An 18598-nucleotide genomic window follows, 5' to 3' on the forward strand; every position below is an offset into this window, starting at 1 on the left:
ACTTGTGTAGCAAAACTTTAAACCTTATTACTGCGTGTATACAGTGTATCTGCAAACGAAGTGATTCTTTGAGCCTGTGTTGAATTATTGTGTATCCCATGACTTCTTGTGCATGATCTGTTGCAACATGACATAACACTTGAAATACTCAGACACTTTTTACTTTGAACCAATGAAATAACAATGGTAGCTGATCATAATGTTTTACGACTCAACAATGCAGAGCAAAGTTGACTGGATTTCACCCAAGGGCAATACTTGTTTGGCACGAAAGATGTCTGATCATTGCATTATGAAACACCACACGGCACCGCTTGTCATCTTAAATTAGGCCAAAATCACATTTGCAGGTTCGTCATTGTAATAAAACCTTTAGGGGCTTTACTGAAAACGTCCGGGGCGCCACCCCTAGCGCCGCCAGTGGTTTAAACCATGACAGTAGTGATTAAACATAAGTACTTAGTTTCTTTTTTGCACAGAGAACACAGACAGGTTTAATGTGTATACTGTAAGTACCTTCAGTTGTCATTCAGGCATTCATTCACTGTCAGGGACATTTGTGTGTGAGAAACAGCCTTCCTGCAAATCTGCTTTATGTTCGTTTTTGTGCATGTTTAGGTTAAATCTGATTAAATGAGAAAATTAGTAAGAATCAAGTTGCTTCCACAGACATTTAAAGACAAATACATCCCAGCTGCAAAACTGCTTTGTATCGTGGGCCGTTCATAAATTCATACATTTAAAGGTGAGAAAAGGTAAGAGAAAAAGAATACACTTAAACCTTAGAATGACTTATTGAATGACATATTATCGGACCATGCCATTGCAAGTCTATTTAAAATGGCATTTAGTTGTAGCCTATTTGTCATGTTGGAAGATTACAATACAAAACTCTTATTACTGAAGCATTACTGAAACATAATTTATTTAACGTTGAATCAATGTTACACATTAAATCAATGATATTTGCTTTATGAGTTTGACTGTAAGAGGAACCTTGTGTTCAGGCTCGTGTTTCCTGAAGCGTTTGTTGTTGCCGTGTGCATGGATACAGACGTGATGCTGCGCTAGTAACATACGACCGCAGGACAGCACGTCGACCGCAGAACTTCAGGATCGTGATGATGATGGACGAGGGGTCAGATCCGTCTGTCACTATCGCCCAAATAGTACAGCGACTCAAGGGGACATATTTACACTCTCAGCTGGAGAAACAGGCAAAAGTGAGTGGCTACAGCTAACGGACACTGCAGTGTGTGCAACGCCAAAAACGGTCACTGCCGCTACACTAATGCCAGCGTGGGTGTCCTGTGGGGTGAAGTTGAATTCATTGTGTTTTTATTTTTAGGAATGTTTGCACGGACCGGAAATAAAATTAGAATCACTTAAAGATGACGTGCGGAGATGGTTAAAAGCGTCAGGTATGACGTCACATCAGAACGTAATTTCAAACGTCACACAAAGTATTGGATAGTTGTCTAATAAACCGCACATCTGACCCATGGCGTGATAGCAAAGATGTAGAAAACAATATGGCAATACAATTTTATACATAAGAGAGATTTATCTTCATAGTGCATCGTTTTCCTAAATGTTCCTTAATTCCTAATTTCCAATATAGGATATACGGTTTATTTGTCAGCACATATACATTTTTATGCATGCATAATGGACAATTAAGAGAATATCACCATCATCTTATTGCAAAAAAACATTACGATGTTTTGTTATTGTCACCAGTGATTTAATTTCATTGTTTTTTCTTGCTTTTGTGTCACTGATGGATTATTTGCATTCATCCAGGCTGGGAGAGAAAATTGCAAAATGCAGTTTACAGAGAATTGCACATGTAAGTAGAACGTGTTTTTACATTTAATGTGTATTGCAACTGCCTTAGCTTCGTCTGTGGTACTTGTATTTTTTGTATTTGGCCTAAATATCTGTATTTATGTGTAATCCTTTTTTTAAAAGATAAATCTACTCTCAGACACATACATTTAGGTGTCCAAATTGTTCCTTCTTCCGCTTTAAGTGTTTATACAGTTTCATGGAAGGAACTGTGTAACTCTTTTTTGCAAAATGTAAAAAAGAACGAATAAATTACCCCTGAAACAATCCAGGTCCAAATACTGACAGGAGTGTCTAATCAACAGGACAAACCACTTCTACAGAGAAAAGCCTGTAAAACGGTTTTAGCTGGATTTCGTTACAGTACAGATTAGAGGAAACCTATAAAAACATACTCATTTACATTTGAAACATAGGACCCCCGCAGTTAGTTGTTTGTTTCTTCGGGGCAATTGTTGTTGTGAAGTTTGATCAAATGAATGAAAAAAGTAGAGATTAATCTTCCTTGGATTACAGCCAACGGAGGGTTTTGAGGTACAGGTCTTATAGTAAATGTCTTTTTTTGTGGACATGAATGGTGAGATCTGTCTTATGTCAATGTTTTGAAAGTGGCGGAAGCAAATAGACACTATCTAGCCAAACATACGTGCACGCCCAAACACTACACACAAATGTGCTTCTTGGGCATTTCGTTGCAAAAACCAATGTTTATTAATAAGGAGTTAGTTCTATGTATCACTCTTTCCTTATGTGTTGGAACATGACATTGTGATTTTCAGTCACAACAATCATCTGTCTATATGTAACTCATGTTGTGCACAGTGTAATTGTCATGTTAATAATTTCTATACAGTATCTCACATAAGTGAGTACACCCCTCGCGTCTTTTCATGTGGCAACACTGAAGATATGACACTTTGCTACAATGTAAACTAGTGAGTCTACAGCTTGTATAAGAGTGTAAATTTGCTGTCCCCTCAAAATAACTCAACACACAACCATTAATGTCTAAACCACTTGCAACAAAAGTGAGTTCCCCCAAATGAAAATGTCCAAATTGGGCCCAAATGTTAATATTTTGTGTGGTCACCATTATTTACCATTACATTGCCTTAACCCTCTTGGGCATGGAGTTCACCAGAGCTTCACAGGTTGCCACTGAAGTCCTCTTCCACTCCTCCATGACGACATCTTAGAGCTGGTGGATGTTAGACACTTCGCGCCCTCCACCATCCAGTTGCGGATGACCTTTAGATGCTCAATAGGGTTTAGGTCCATCACCTTTATCCTCAGCAGGGGATCATGTTCTGCTTCAGTATGTCACATGTTGACATTCATGGTTCCCTCAATGAACTAGCTCCCCAGTGCCAACAGCACTCATGCAGCCCCAGACCATAACACTCCCACCATGCTTGACCGTAGGCAAGACACACTTGTCTTTGCATTTAGGCATTTGGCAGATGCTTTTATCCAAAGCGACTTACATTGCATTATATTTGCATTGCACTATACATTTTACATAGGTATCTGCAATCCCCTGGGATCGAACCCACAACCTTGCGTTGTTAACCCAATGCTCTTACCACTGAGCTACAGGATTGTAGACCTCACCTGGTTGACGCCACACACGCAGACCACAGGACTTGGTTCCAGTAATACATGTCCTTAGTCTTCAGCAAACTGTTTGTGTCATCTTTAGAAGAGGTTGACAGGCTGACCCCCCACCCCTTCAACTTCTGCAGCAATACTGGCAACACTCATACTTCTATTTCCCAAAGACAACTTCTGGATATGACGCTGAGCACGTTTACTCGGCTTCTTTGGTCGAGCATGGCGAAGCCTGTTCTGAGTTGAACCTGTCCTGTTAAACTGCTGTATGGTCTTGGCCACCGTGCTGCAGCTCAGTTTCAGGATCTTTATGCAGTTTCTATTTTCAGATCCTCAGAGAGTTCTTTGCCATGAGGTGCCATGTTGAACTTCCAGTGACCAGTTTGAGAGAGTAAGAGCGATAACACCAAATTTAACACACCTGCTCCCCATTCACACCTGTGACCTTCACATGACACCGGGGAGGGAAAATGGCTAATAACGCCCAATTTGGACATTTTCACTTAGGGATGTACTGACTTTTCTTGCCAGCGGTTTAGACATAAATTGGTTGTGTGTTGAGTTATTTTGACTGGACAGCAAATCTACACGGTTATACTGTACACTCACTACTTTACGTTGTAGCAAAGTGTCATTTCTTCAGTGTTGTCACATGAAAAGATATAATAAAATATTTACAAAAATATGAGGGGTGTACTCACTTCTGTGAGATACTGTATACAGTATGTAATAATTTTGACAATTGTGTGGATATATACAGAGCTTCAACTAATATAATTCAGTGTGTATGAAAATGTGCTGTGTGTTGCGGATGTGTTTGTTTGCCGTAGTCTTCCTCCTCCTGGGCATCCACGAGCCCCTCTTGAACACACCAAAGAGCCCTTGGCGTATATGCGCAAAGCCCAGGTAAAGCCCACTGTCTCTTTATTATACTGTCTATCTCTGTTTGTCTTCTTTCTCTTTGCCCTCTCACCTTTCTCTCTGTAAACTCGCATGTAGAAATGACAGATTATTTGTGTGTGTTGTAGGCAGGCTGGGAGAAGAGAATCATGAAGAGTTTGAACAGTATGTGTACCGAGTTGGGAATCCCACTGGCACGAAAGGTAGACATGAAAATATCTATATTGCATTTACACTTGAAAAGTGCAGGTATTTGAATCATATTTTCCCTGTTTTATAGCGTCCGGTCCCAGAGCAGAAAGAGCTCACGAAAAAATGGAACGAGATGGGAACCGATGAACCAGGTGACCTCCCAGTTTGTTCTGTTTTCAGGGTTACTGTTACATCTCAGTGTATGTGTGTTCGTGCATTGCAGAATGTTTACACGCAGACGTTTGGCTCGTACACAGAAGCCCCGAGCAGTATAACAGCTCCATAACAATGCTATCAGTTTGCAGTGTGTATGATAACATTTACCGCAATGTGCAGGACACTGGAATAAACAGCCCTTCCTGTGAAACCAGAGCATGTCCAGACGCCTGGACCACATGCCAATAACTAAAGCTCGAAAACACCCAACTGTGTCTCCTTTCTTCTGTTTGTTCGAAACTTTACTTTCTGTTACTTCGATAAAGTCTACGTGTGACTCTGAAACCAAAAGGTTTTGGGCTTTCAGTATGAATATATTACTTCAAGTGATTGTTCATCCAAAAATGAAGATTCTGTCATCATTTACTCACCCTGCCAGTGAATGGGCGCCATCGCCGTTCAGTTCCCAACATACTTCAAAATATCTTCTTTTGTGTTCTGCCGAAGAAAGAAAGTCATATAGGTTTGAAATGACAAGAGGGTGTGTAAATGATGACACTTTAAGGCACTTTAACTATATTCGTAGTGTGCACCAAAACCTTTAATGTAATTGAAGTTGCTTTGTATAAATGCATAAATGTAACACCGATAGACCTTAAGGTCTGAGTAAAGTGTGAAGTTAACAGGACCGATTCTGATTGCCATTCTGTTTTGTTTCTTGCTCACTGCTTTTCAATTACACTAATTGGAATTGTAAAACAAATTTGCATGCACTCATTTCTTTGTTTTGTATTGCAGAACTAACCAAATTCAGACCTGTTTATGCACCCAAAGACTTCCTTGAGGTGGGTTTAGTCTTGCTTGTATAATCCACCTAATGAGTTTATCGAAAACATCCGGTCCGATTGAGAAAGACAGGCCCGGAAATGAGCGGCTGATTTGATTCTCTCAGGAAATGTTCATCTAAATTACTTTTTGAGTGAAAATTGACTGAAAGGTTGAATAAGTGATTTGCACGAGCGGATCTTTGATGTATGATCAGATCAAATCAAACGTTGTTATGTTGCATAGGGATGAATGCCGTTGTATAGTGCCTCAGAACCACAGTGTGGACGAATAGTTATCTTAGCATATTAATCTGTTATAAGAGAAACTATTACACACTTGGAAATCATGGCATTTTCGTGTTTTTAGGGTCATGAGGTGTTTTTAGATTTAATTGTAAGCTATGTTATTTGATGTGAATTTTGTCTTATTTTTTTGTTCCTGCAATGCCAATGAAAACAATATTGGGTTTTCGTTAAACATATGTATGCGTATTTAATTTGATTAATGTTGTTACTGTATGTAGGTGTTAATGAAAGATAACATTGGTTTTCCTTTAGGTGTTAATTGGTTTAAGGAACCCTAATAATGACCGGAGTGAAGAGGTCACAGTCAGAAGTCACTGGGGATTAATCCAGGTTTCCCTCAATGTCTGTGACATTTCACAAATGGTGAGCCAATCTTTGTTCTGTAACTATTCTCCAACTATTTCTGTAAATAAAATAAGAGATACCGGGATATGTAAGAGAGAAGTCTAAATTATAACACTGTCCTGATTTGCATTGTACATTTTTGTACACTGTTCAGTTTCAACTAATTTATGTTAAAATAGAAGTTCTCAAAATAGCAACATTTTTACATTGTTGGTCAAAAAAATTCACAACAACGATTCAATCGCCGAATATATTTATTTATTTGTAAGCGAATGAAAAAACAAATATTGATATCAGTCAAATTAATCCTTACTTTTTTTTGCCAAATAAGTCATGTCAGCCTGATACTGGCACCTAATAATTTACAATATTATGGTATGTGTAATATTAACACAATATCAATAATCATGGTTATTGATATCTCATTATTGACGATACGTGTATATTGTGACACCCTAATCTGAATGATTTTGGCCAAAATGCTTATCTAATCTGTTGCTTTTTTAGCATTACAATCTACTATTTCTAAGTATTTAACCACCTTTTCCCCATCGGTAAGGAAACCAATTATAAATTGTAAACTGTGTTTGTTGCAGAGGGAGACGTACCCAGAGCTTAGTTTTACTTATGGGCAGCTCGGTATAGATGATCACACACATGTTCCTCAAGGTAATCATTTCCTTGCATCCAACCCTTGGTTTGCAAAGTCACATCATATTACAAGGGCTTAGAACAGACGTTAGTTGTTCCACGCTGTGGTCCATGGTTGTACTGTTTTTGAACTAACAAAGGTGGACAGAAGTTTCTCCAGTATGTCCCTAATCTTAGTCGCTATAGAGATCAAGAAAGGTTCACAGCACATAATTGAAATATTTGTGTAGCATGCTGTGTTCGTACATTTATTTGATCTCTTGTTATCTCTCGGCTGTTTCAACACAGATTTGTTTGAGAGCGAGCACATTCGTGTCGGAAAGAAAGGTAAAAATAAACACTTTTATGTAATTCCATCTTGTTATCGTGACACATATGCTTGTATAGTTTTCCTGTATCGCTCGAAAAATACTTGTTTAATGTCTGCCATTTAACCTCAAATGATCTATTTAGCTCTCTTTCAGTTACCCAGAAAGTTTTTGTCAGAAAGAGGCTATATATATATATATATATGATGCATTTGTTAGGGAACTATTCTTTTCAGAGCAGCGGTCTTAAACCCTTTTCGCACGGGATTAGTATTATCTGGGGACCTCGTGTGATTTAGAAAGGACCTAGTTGTATGGTGTATAATTATTGTTGATCGTATCTATCAGCATTTGAGATCTGCGGTCGAGAACCGGAGAGAAGATCACCATGATCGCGGGCCTCAAATGTCTCAAAAAAACGATAATTTTTACTTTACAAAATACAGACGTGGCCGAATCACACAGGATTAAGATCACAGACAACCTTTGCAATTGTTACAAATGACTAAAGGTCCCCAGGTAATACTTATCCCATGGGAATAGGGCTTTAAGGGGAAAAAACACGCTAAGCTAAATCAGTGTTACAGTATGAATCACAAAGCTCACCCATATAAGCTTATTAGGTATTTATAATATTTCTAGTTTCTTTCAGGCAGAAGGTCTCGAAAGTGTGTTTGCACCCTTCAGAAAGAGTTGTTATGACAGCCTGTATAATGTCTGGGCTTTTAAAGTGCCTTTTTGGCCGGTGCCAACAAAGTATAAAAAATAAAGTGTATGGATTAGAGTTTAAGGTTTTAAGAGCCTCTCAGAAGTGTATACTAAAAGGTGTGAATAATGTGTAAATAATGTGTTTGCGTAGTGGTGAGTGCTCAGGACAGTGCAGCCGCTCAGCAGTACAGCAGGCAGGGATGCCCTACAGGTTTAAGGGCCCAACTATGGACTCTCATTCTGAACTCGAACAGCGATCCTGAGGTAATAAACACATAAACGTAATCACAGATCCTCAGAAATATGAAAACGTAACATAAATATTTACGAACATTTAAACAATTGAAAGTATTTGTATAGCTTATTTGACATTTATGGTAATTGTTGTGTATATGCCAGAACCGGTATTTTATGGGTATTTATTTGTGCTTATCAGATGCGTTAATTGCAGAAATGTTCCATTTGCTGTGCATTGTACAGTTTCAGCAAACTTAGTATTTTTTTGGGTGGTACCACATGTGTCGTTTGACAGATGCTTTCAAAGGGACTTGCAAGAATTAGGAAACAATAGAAAAGCAGTCAACAAGATCACTTAAAGGGCAAAGTTGATATTATTCCTTTTGAGGCCTTCAATATGACCTGCCCTACAGGTATTGGTTAAGCACATGCCAAAACAGTTCATGGAGACTTCAAATAAGTCCCACTACATTTGATAATTTAATCATTTAAAAAACAATGTAAGCATCTTTTTTGTGCCTCAAAATCACTTGAATGTAACGTTATTCCTTGCTTTATTTATTATGTGAGAGTCATGAATAGGCAAATAAGTCCCCACCTCCATTCAATCGCGTGAGCTCGGATCTTGGATTGTAGGTACAAATGGCGCTTTTCCACTGCATAGTACTGGACGGTACGGCACGGTACAGCTCACCGTTGGGGGGTTTTCCATTGGGTACAGTACCTAGTACCTCATATTTTTTTTAGGACCACCTTGAGGTTCCAAGCGTACCGTACCGATACCAAAATGTGACGTGTTTACACACAGATCAATGATCGTTTAGAGAGAATCATTACCAGCGTCATTGGATATTCAACAAATGAATACGCATTTTAATACGTAACATTGGCATTTCGTTATATGCCTTGTGGCAGTAATATAGAGATTGAAACCCTTAATGCGATGCTAAACGCTTACCCTTGTGCACCGTCGAGCAAAACCAAATGATCGTTGTCTGCTCTTTGCTGTAAGATTTCCCAAACTCTCTGGTATATTAGCAGTATTTTGTTTTGCTGCCATCTGCCATTGATATGCTCCATTACTCCTGTGTTGTGCGTGTGTTTATGTTGCATTTACAGTGACGCTACAGCAGTAGAGGCAGCTCAACTACGACGATAAGTTTTTAATCCCACCCACTTTTAAGTGGTTCTAAACTGCTGTCGAAAAGCAAACTGAGCCGAAGTGAAGTAAGCTCTGCCGAGTCGCACAAAACCTGATGGTACCATGCAGTGGAAAAGCACCAATAGATGCCTCATACGAGACGTGAGCAGCTCGTGCTGCAGAAGCAGTGCAGAGTCTTCCGCCATCCTTACATATCCATGGCTCAAATCTGTAAACGTGATTGGTTACAGGGTTATGACGTCATAAACAGAGAGTCTTTAGTAAACTGCAGTTTTATGGAGAAAATACTCTGCAATGATATGGTTCCATAAGTTTTATGTTAAAGCATATTAAAAACACCACATAGACATATAAACAACATTAAAAACTTGATTTTCGCCGCAAGGGGACTTGAATACAATTAGGTTGAAACTACTTGTGTGGCACAAATGACAGAGCAGGTACCCGCTGTGATTCTTCACTCAGTGGGTTTAATAGCTGCCATCTTTAAACCTAAAACAATGTCTTCCAGCTGATTGATCTGTTCTCGAGTCGCCATTAAAACAGTGAAATCGACATCTGGACAGTGTACCATGACTGTTTGTTAACTAGAAGACAAACACCTGGTGAGGCGCGACACATTTTAAACAAGCACAGTAATCCCTCACTCTTGGGGCATTAGGCCGTAGCACGACAGAGGAGATCAGAAGACATTTAAATGCTTTCGGATGAACAATTACGAAAGTGCTTATGAAGCAGCTGTCTCGACGACAGTAACCAGGCCGGCTCATCTCTCTTACTCGGTGACATTTGTACAGTTTTAGCCCGGACGCTTCTTAGAAAGTCATCCCAATGAAACCATTATAGAATTATTCAGATTTAAGGGGTCTTGGATAACTGCTTCATTACAGCAATTACATTTCAAATATCAATTAGTTAATTGCTTTGTGTTTTTTATAACAATGAAATTAGCTGTAATTTGATCTGTGTGTTTATTCATTGGTTTTTGGACGTTTCAGTGTAGCTGACAGTAGGGCTGGGTGACTTATCAAATATAAGATATCAAAATATTTTTTGTAATTACAGAATATTGTTCAACGATAAGATTAATGTGTCACAGATGGCACCAACAGACAATTTCACTTCCCCAATTCATGTCTTACAAGAACTGCAAAACGTAACAGCAAGCGGCACAGGTTTGGAAGAGGCAGGGGTGGAAAAAGAATACCCTGTCATTTTCAAGTTGTGCAACAAGACAATCGCAACGAAGGGTGGTAGGAAAACAGGGAAGCATTTGGTTTTTACAAGTGTTCATTTAATTAGTAATTAAAAGAAATATTAAGCATCATCAGAATCTGAAAGATAATGAGTATTATCGACAAATTTGAGATGTGTCATCCAGCTCTACTTGGCAGAAATAAATTCACTTTGTGTAGTTCTTGTCAATACTTTTTATTTTTATTTCAAACAGGACCTAACACATTATGAACAGCTGAAGGCTAGAGTCATACACCATGACCTGCTGGTGGACAACCTCATTTATAAGGTTAGGATGACATAAGGATGGTATAACATAACATTTTAATACACGTCTGTGTCTTTAAAGGAATAGTTCACCCAGAAATGAAATGTTTGTCTTCATTAACTCACCCTCAAGTTCCAAATCTGTATACATTTCTATGTTATGATGAGCACAAAGTCAGATATTTGGAAGAATGTAGGAAACCAAACAGTTCTTTATAAACGTCTTTGTTCTGTTTAACACGAAAGAAGATATTTTGAAGAATGTAGGAAAGCAAATAGTTCTGGAACACTTTTGACTACTTTGGTAGTCAATGGTGGCCAAGAACTGTTACAAGCATTCTTCCAAATATCTTTCTCTGTGTTTATGAGAACAAAGTAATGTATACAGATTTGGAACAACTCGAAGGTGAGTAAATGGTGAACGATAAAGATTTTTTGGGTGAACTGTCCCTTTAATATTTTTGTATGTGGTAACTGTTTATTAAAGCAATCAGGACTTTATATAGATATAAACCGACTTTTCAAGGTTTCTGTATACATTTAGCCGCTGGACAGATTCAATGAAAGAAACATCACAGTCTTTAGTCCAGCTAGAGAATGTTTAGTACAGAAAGTCAAGTGCACCTGTTTTTGATTAAAAAGACGTATTGTCCTCTCAGGACGTGAAGCTGACTGCAAGCAATGATGATTATTACTTCGTGTTCGAGGACTATTTATATCAGGTGAGTGAATGCATACCATTCTCTAGCAATTCTCTAACTCCATCTAACACATGCTTAAAACAACCTTTCAAGAAATTGTCTTATTGAGTCGTAAACAAAACACATTCCAGAGATTTTCAAAACGACATTGATGTAGTTCTGTGTATACATATCGCTGTAGGCTATTGTGAGAACATTATCCATGCAAATCCATGTTCTTTGGATTGATGTACATAGAACTGGATGGATTCAGATAGGACTGGTTTGTATAGTCTTGCAGATAGCCTTTCTAAACAAGACACGATTCAGTGGGAATTCGTGAGTCATTCCTTAAGATACTGTAGGATCCTCCTTATTGTATTTCCTGGGTATATGTTCTCTATTATTTCTGTTCACTGCAAAATCAGATTTCAACAATATTCAGCATCCGCTAAAAACTTTTTGGTTGTTGGTAAAGAATATACTTTGACTGCATTAATGGCTTCAAACAACATCAGCAATTTAGTCTTAAAAGCAAGCAATTTGAGAAGGACTCTATACAGCACTGTTATTGCAGATGTTTTTCAATTTGGTGGTGCAGCGGGTTTCATTGGCTGGTATCTCCTGGACAACCATTAGTTTGCTTCTTTGATTTCTTTGCTGGGGTGTTTGTCTCTGTGTTTTCTGTGAATTTCGATGAAATAGTAGTTTGGATTTCTCTGGAGCATAGTATGTCGTCATTTAGGAACTGTCATGTGGGTTGCAGGTGTGAGGTGATAAAAGAAGCCTGTTTGCCTGTCAATATTTGTTTAGTGTGTACTCTCTGAGCAGGTTAACAGTTTCAGCGACTTTTTGTTACGATATTGTTTTATTTAAACGCTGTTATATTATAAGTATTGTAATGTGTTTTTTGTAACATTTGATAGTTTTAAACATCATTAAGTGAGAAACATTATAACATGGTCTCTGTTGATATGATCTGTTTTCGAGCTTTTATCAGGTTTCTAGGATTGTATTTGGCCATTAATGGTTAGGAAACATGAAGATTGCATTGGAATCAATTATCAATCAAGATACTGAGAGAAAATTCATCATGCGAAACATGAAAAAATATACCTGCTCTAAAGTGGTTCTTCAACTGTGATCTTCTCAGGAAATTAGAATTTTTAAAGATAAGCATGTTACGGATTAGTGTGTGTTGGCACTTATTTGTGTTTTTTTTGCTTCAGGTTTTGCTCTGTTTCTCTCGTGACACTTCAGTTCTGGAGCACTTCAACTATAACAGCGCTACACCACCTAAATCTTCCATCCACAGTAATGTCTTTATATATTTATCTTTATTGCCAGGTTAAAATATCTCCCTTGACTTCTTTTCAGTCGATGCCGTTCTTTTTTAGGCAAGTCTGGCTCAGAGCAGTATTCTGTGGTTTACCCTCCAAATGGTGAGAAAGCAACTTTTACAGTACATGTATCTACATTGCAATGTCCTCGCATGCACCTTATACTTATCGAGTTAAGTCATCTTGTGCATTAGTGCGAGTGATGTTTTCCTTATCGCACAACAATTTTGTAAACTGCAATTCTTTTGCTAGAACATTGCACTCGCAAAACCTCAGTCATGGATCCAATTCCCGTGAATTACATACTGATTTACTAAAATATAGAGATTTTAAGTCTGAGGAATGCATACATGTGATTGTAAAGGAAAGAATACCAATCCTCTTTGTCTCACAGGTGTCATTCCATTCCATGGCTTCTCGATGTATGGTACGTTTGAAGCATAAGAACACATAACCTATAATCTCACATGCAACAATCTCTCTACATTTCAAAATGACTATTGTACATGTTTGTTCTGCAGTGGCCCCTCTGTGTTTCTTATATAATGAACCATCCAAGCTGTACAGCGTGTTTAAAGAGATGTACATTCGCTACTTCTTCAGACTGCACTCGATTTCCTCACATCCGTCTGTAAGTCTGTCTGGGGTTTTGTGCTTGTTGCTTAGAATGAAGCTCTCGGATCTCATCTAACTTACATGTCTGTATGTGTTGTTTGTTAGGGTTTAGTGTCTCTGTGCCTCCAGTTTGAGAGATTACTGCAGACTCATCTGCCACAGCTTTTCTACCACCTACGAGAGATAGGAGCCCAACCGTGAGTGGATAATACAGAGTGGCCTACGCAATCAATCTGATGGCGTACATTTTATTTAAAATGTGTCTTTACTTCTTATCTGTTTTAGGTTGTATGTTATTTGGCAGTTATTTAATTCAGGTATTAAAATTGTTGCATGTAACCTGTGTATGTCCTATATTATTGTAGAGATGCCATTAGTTTTCTAAGAGATGTGTCTTGTGATGTTTGCTTGGTGGCGGATTCCATAATCCATACACTAACATAGAAAAAGTGAACCAGGGTGTATCTTCTGACCAACCAAATCAAAATATTGCAGCAAACAGTAACAATAAAACACATTAATCACCTGTGCAACAATGAACTTTCAATAACCAATATCCTAGATAAAATGTGTGCAATACTCACAAATCAAATCATGTTCTTTAAAGGGACAGTTCACCCAAAATGAAAATTCTGTCATCATTTACTCACTCTCACATTTTTCCAAACCTGCATAAATGTCTTTGTTCTGCTAAGCACAAAGGAAGATATTTGGAAGTATGTCCGTAACCAAACAGATCTCGTCCCCATTGACTCCCATAGTATTTATTTTCCCTACTATGGCAGGAAATGGGGGGTGAGATCTGTGTGGCTACTTACATTTTTCCAAATATCTCCAAATAACATTTTTACAGGTTGTTGACTACCGAATGGTCATTTTTGGGTGAACTATCTCTTTAAGTCTGCATTTACTAATGTGAAAGTTATTTTATTGATAAAAATCTAGTAGTTATGCTGCTTTAGCTTCCAGTTGTTTATCAAGTCATTCTCAATACAAGTGGGATATCGTTTTTGCACCGGGGGATGTATAGCAGTTCAGCCCCATCTAATGGTGGACTTGTACACACACACATACGTTCATTGAAGGAGGATCAGGTTTATTGAGGATAAGGATTTAAAATAGAATTTTGGTAACATGTATGGTTTATTGTGTCTTTTAATCTGTGTGTATGTATGTATGTACGTATCTTCTTTAGATTGCGTATCGCGTTTAAATGGATAGTCCGGGCCTTCTCCGGATACCTGTCAACCGACCAGCTCTTATTGTTATGGGACCGTATATTGGGATATGATTCCTTAGAGATAGTGACAGGTGAGTCAGTTCTTCCTGATGTGTGCCCATTCATCTAAACATAATGATAATATCCTGATGCTTCATTCTTTTAGGTCACTTGATAAATACAATCATATATATTAACAAGTCAGTGATCAACTTTTTGCAACTTAGATTTATTTTAAAAATAGAAATCTACGTTAGTACACACTTGGAAATTATTCACACGGAATACACCCCCATTCCTGCGTTTGACAAGTGTCTATCTGACCTTTATTTCAGTTCTTGCCGCTGCAGTCTTTGCTTTCCGAGCTGAAAACCTGATGGAAGTGACATCACTGGCATCGGCCGAGGTTGTTATTTGCAAGCGTGTGTGTGCCCGTGTCAACGAATACAGAAATAGTGTGTTGCAGCCAGCACTAGTAACCCAGTCCACCCAAGGCACATGTTTTAAAATTGCTGGGATAGTCAATTTAAATGCAGACCAAGTCCCCCACACCTAAAATGTTTAGATGTGATGTCAAAGGCCCTGGGAACAAGCGTGACTGTAGGAACGCCACGTGTGACTGTTGCACACTCAGTAAATATTGCTCCATCAAAACTAAGGTCATTTTATCCAAATAGTTTGTCAGATATCATATTTTTTATTATATGAGTCATCATAATATATGATTTCTGTTTACCTAAAAATGTTGTATGTTGTTGTTTTGGTCCATGGAATACAAAATAAATAAAAATTTCCCATGCAACCACATCAATCAAACTCTTAAAACGACAAATAAGTCCCATATAACTCGTATGCTATATTTCAAGTCTTATGAAGCCATATTATGATATGATAAACCGAAATTTAAGTCATTATTCACCGATAAATATTTTTTCCTTAGTGAGCTTTTGTGTTCCACTGGGAAAATAACAGCATGCAGCTTTACAGCGACAGTAAATAATGACATATATGTTTTTTTTCTGATTTGACATTGTAACACGGCCAAATATTTACTGTGAATTTCCATACTTCCATATTTGAATACAGCATCCTGTGCCAATTAAAAGGGTTGCACTATCAGATGCTGCCGCATAAAACTGCGTTATTGACAGCTGTAGTAAAAGTGCATATGACCTGCTGGCATTGATTCTGTCTGTAATCTGCAGTGACGCACAGGCCTGGGCCCCAAGGCGCTGTGAAGATGCTGGTGGACAGTATTTGCTTGCTTATATACCACCTGGCCCCTACTGGAGAAAGTATCATAACACGTTGTATTTTTAGTGCCCTGGCCTGGTCATGAAACATTAGAGGATATGTGCTAAACTGATAGGGGCCTCTAAATTTATTTGCTTCCAATTCCAAAAGGACAGAAGCTTGGGAACACTTGATTCCTTCTGAAGGCCCCCGCCCAGATGGCTCCTGTGAGTCGGATGTACTCTTAGCACCTTGCATGCTCTTGAGTGGCATCAAAGCAGGCAAGCGGATGCCATTTTGTGAAACAGGACTTGCTGGTCATGCATTCTTTTACTTTGACTAGGTGTCCCATTGCTTTCATTGCCAGACTATTTAAATGGATGCCTCTCTCGTGAAAAGATGTGTATGCCCTAAGTCTAGAGCTGTGCTCATGTAGTCTGATTCCTACGGAAGGTCTTTATGTTTTCAATTTTCTGTCTCCCAGGCTGTTCTGGCTGATCTCTCAACCCTTAAGGTGATGCCCCTGCTTCAGATCTTCCTCTTCGCCACTGCCTTTTGAGGAACCTGCATATTTTTGTTTCAACAAAAAGCCGCTGACCCCATTTACTCTTTGATACATGTTCATGGTGTTTGTTGTATCTGTTCTCATTACGCATCATTCATTAGTGCATGTTACTATTCTGAAAATGACCAAAAGAAGATTTTAATAGTCCAATCTTAAGGGGATAGTTCATCCCATAATAAAAATACCTTCATCATTTATTCACCCTTATGTAATTCCAAACCTGTATGACTTTCTTTCTTTTGTAGAACACAAAAGAAAATATTTTGAAGAACGTTGGGAACCAAACAACATATTTCTCAAAATATCTTCTTTTTAATGATGACATGAGGCTGAGTAAATGATGACAGCATTTTTTTATTTGGGGGTGGGGTGAACTATCCCTTTTAAATGGCAAAAGCCTGGCCCTGGAGATGTGCTGAAGGGCCAAAAATCTATCAAGAAGATAGATTTTTTTCTGTTATAAAATGTGAACCTACATGACTGGGAGGTCTTCCAGATGTGGGCAGCGAAGTGGCCATAACACACTACACTACCCTTGATAGGTTGGGTTTGGGGTGTTTAACCATGCAGTAAAATAGATAACAATTCCATATTGTCGCTGTCATGGAAAAATATTCTACTTTTCGGAAAGTGGTAAAACTATGTTGAACTAATTAAACACTATGCTGTTTATGTCGACAAGCTCTTTTCAGTATTTTCACTTGTTAAATATTTGCAAAACCCACAGAAAAACACGGAGTGCGACCAATAGTTCCATTGTTGTGTTTGAACTGTAAGCGACAGAGAAAAAAGACTGGATATAAAAGGACGTTCCACACATTGCTCCGAGGCCCTGGCCTGGTGCCAGTAAATTTGAGTACACTTAACAGGCAATGAATTGCAGTGTAAATACCATGAATGACGGAAGCATTGGTGGATGAGTGTTACAACGTTTATGTTCGCATAATAAGTGCTTTGCTTAACCCAATTAATAAGGTCCAAGCTTGTCGATTGTAATTATTGTTTGGAAGTCAAATGGAATACAATTTTGGAATATTTGGAATATCCAGATAGAACAAATGGTTATACTTTCTGTTTAAAATGTAAAAGACACACATCTAAAGTATTTTGACTTGAATTGCAACACATTTTGCATCTATTTTTTTACAAAAGCATTTTATCATTTAAAAAAACGTAATTTAGTTTCTAATTTAGAATTATGAAAGATTGCACTCAGTATACATTTTCAAATAGGCCCGGTTTCACAGACGAGGCTTAAGGCTAATCCCAGACTAAAATTAATGTGTGACCTTGTCTTAACTCAATGTAACTTGCCCAGAAATATCTTAAAAAAATTGTCTCAATATGCACACCAGTAGGCTAATGTATTCTTCTAAGGCAGTTTTATAAAAGCGACATAAATATCTCAATTCAACTAAGGCATAGTCCTGGCTTAAAATAAGACATGGCTGTGAAAGCTGGGCCAAAAGTTATTTATATTGCATACAATGTATACATTTTTTTTATCCGTGTTGCCTTGAAATCAAAACCCATTGGCTGCTAATACAAAGCTCCTCACATGGACACAGGAGGAAACGAACAAAATCGACAAAAAATTAAATACGGGATCAACTATTCATTGTTAAAATAATTTCACACATGGGTACAAAATGAGCCTTTTGGAAACGCAGTGAATCAGGATCGTTAAGCCTGCAGGAAGACTGAAGCTCAGCAAACTGCCCTCTGGCATCTGCATCTCTCATTCCCTCTGCGCCACATATCGAATTGTGCCACTCGTCGGTTTTCTGCCCTGCTTTTTGCTCCCCATCGCCTCACGCCGGTCTCGGTTCATCTGCCACCTGTTTACAACGCTTCCTACGCCCCGTCCCGTTTATGACCGGACCTGCACTCTTCGTGGGAACGCCACGGCTGCCTCTAGTGGTCAGACTGAGGAATTACACGTGTAAGGAAGCACTGTCCTACTAAAACGCAGGAAGTTGGAGGAGCCTCCTATACTCATTATTCTTTACAATATGAATTAACCTCAATTTTAACGTAGAGATTTGAACTATTCTGCTTTGCGGAACATACATTTTGGCACAGAGACAGGAAATGCAGTCTGGAAACTATGGACAAAATAATTGATAGAAAAATGATAACTACAGGTATTTGCATTGATGTCGAAGTAATAATGTATTTGGAACATTATATTCATT

The 18598-nt window shown here is 38.3% G+C and overlaps 1 protein-coding gene across 1 annotated transcript; it reads left to right on the forward strand.

The window, feature by feature from the left end:
* Positions 1-989: 989 nt before the first annotated feature.
* Positions 990-17082, forward strand: tbc1d19 (TBC1 domain family, member 19). Its single transcript, XM_079451750.1, has 21 exons — positions 990-1223; positions 1349-1421; positions 1804-1849; positions 4287-4362; positions 4485-4559; positions 4637-4700; positions 5503-5549; positions 6090-6200; positions 6779-6851; positions 7122-7160; positions 8001-8113; positions 10699-10773; positions 11411-11473; positions 12661-12745; positions 12829-12873; positions 13166-13198; positions 13293-13402; positions 13492-13583; positions 14582-14697; positions 14941-15011; positions 16323-17082. The coding sequence occupies exons 1-21, from the start codon at positions 1122-1124 to the stop codon at positions 16395-16397; spliced, it is 1584 nt and encodes a 527-aa protein (XP_079307876.1). The 5' UTR covers positions 990-1121; the 3' UTR covers positions 16398-17082.
* The last annotated feature ends 1516 nt before the right edge of the window (positions 17083-18598 follow it).

This window comes from Barbatula barbatula (genome assembly GCF_947034865.1).
Source record: "Barbatula barbatula genome assembly, chromosome: 1".
NCBI lineage: Eukaryota > Metazoa > Chordata > Actinopteri > Cypriniformes > Nemacheilidae > Barbatula > Barbatula barbatula.

What these genes read in the sequence shown, in the direction of transcription:
- tbc1d19 (XM_079451750.1), top strand. Translation starts at nt 1,122, where the DNA reads ATGATGATGGACGAGGGGTCAGATCCGTCTGTCACTATCGCCCAAATA. An exon ending in CATTCGTGTCGGAAAGAAAG is followed by an intron (nt 7,161 to 8,000) that starts GTAAAAATAAAC and finishes GTGTTTGCGTAG; the next exon opens with TGGTGAGTGCTCAGGACAGT. An exon ending in CGATTTCCTCACATCCGTCT is followed by an intron (nt 13,403 to 13,491) that starts GTAAGTCTGTCT and finishes GTTGTTTGTTAG; the next exon opens with GGTTTAGTGTCTCTGTGCCT.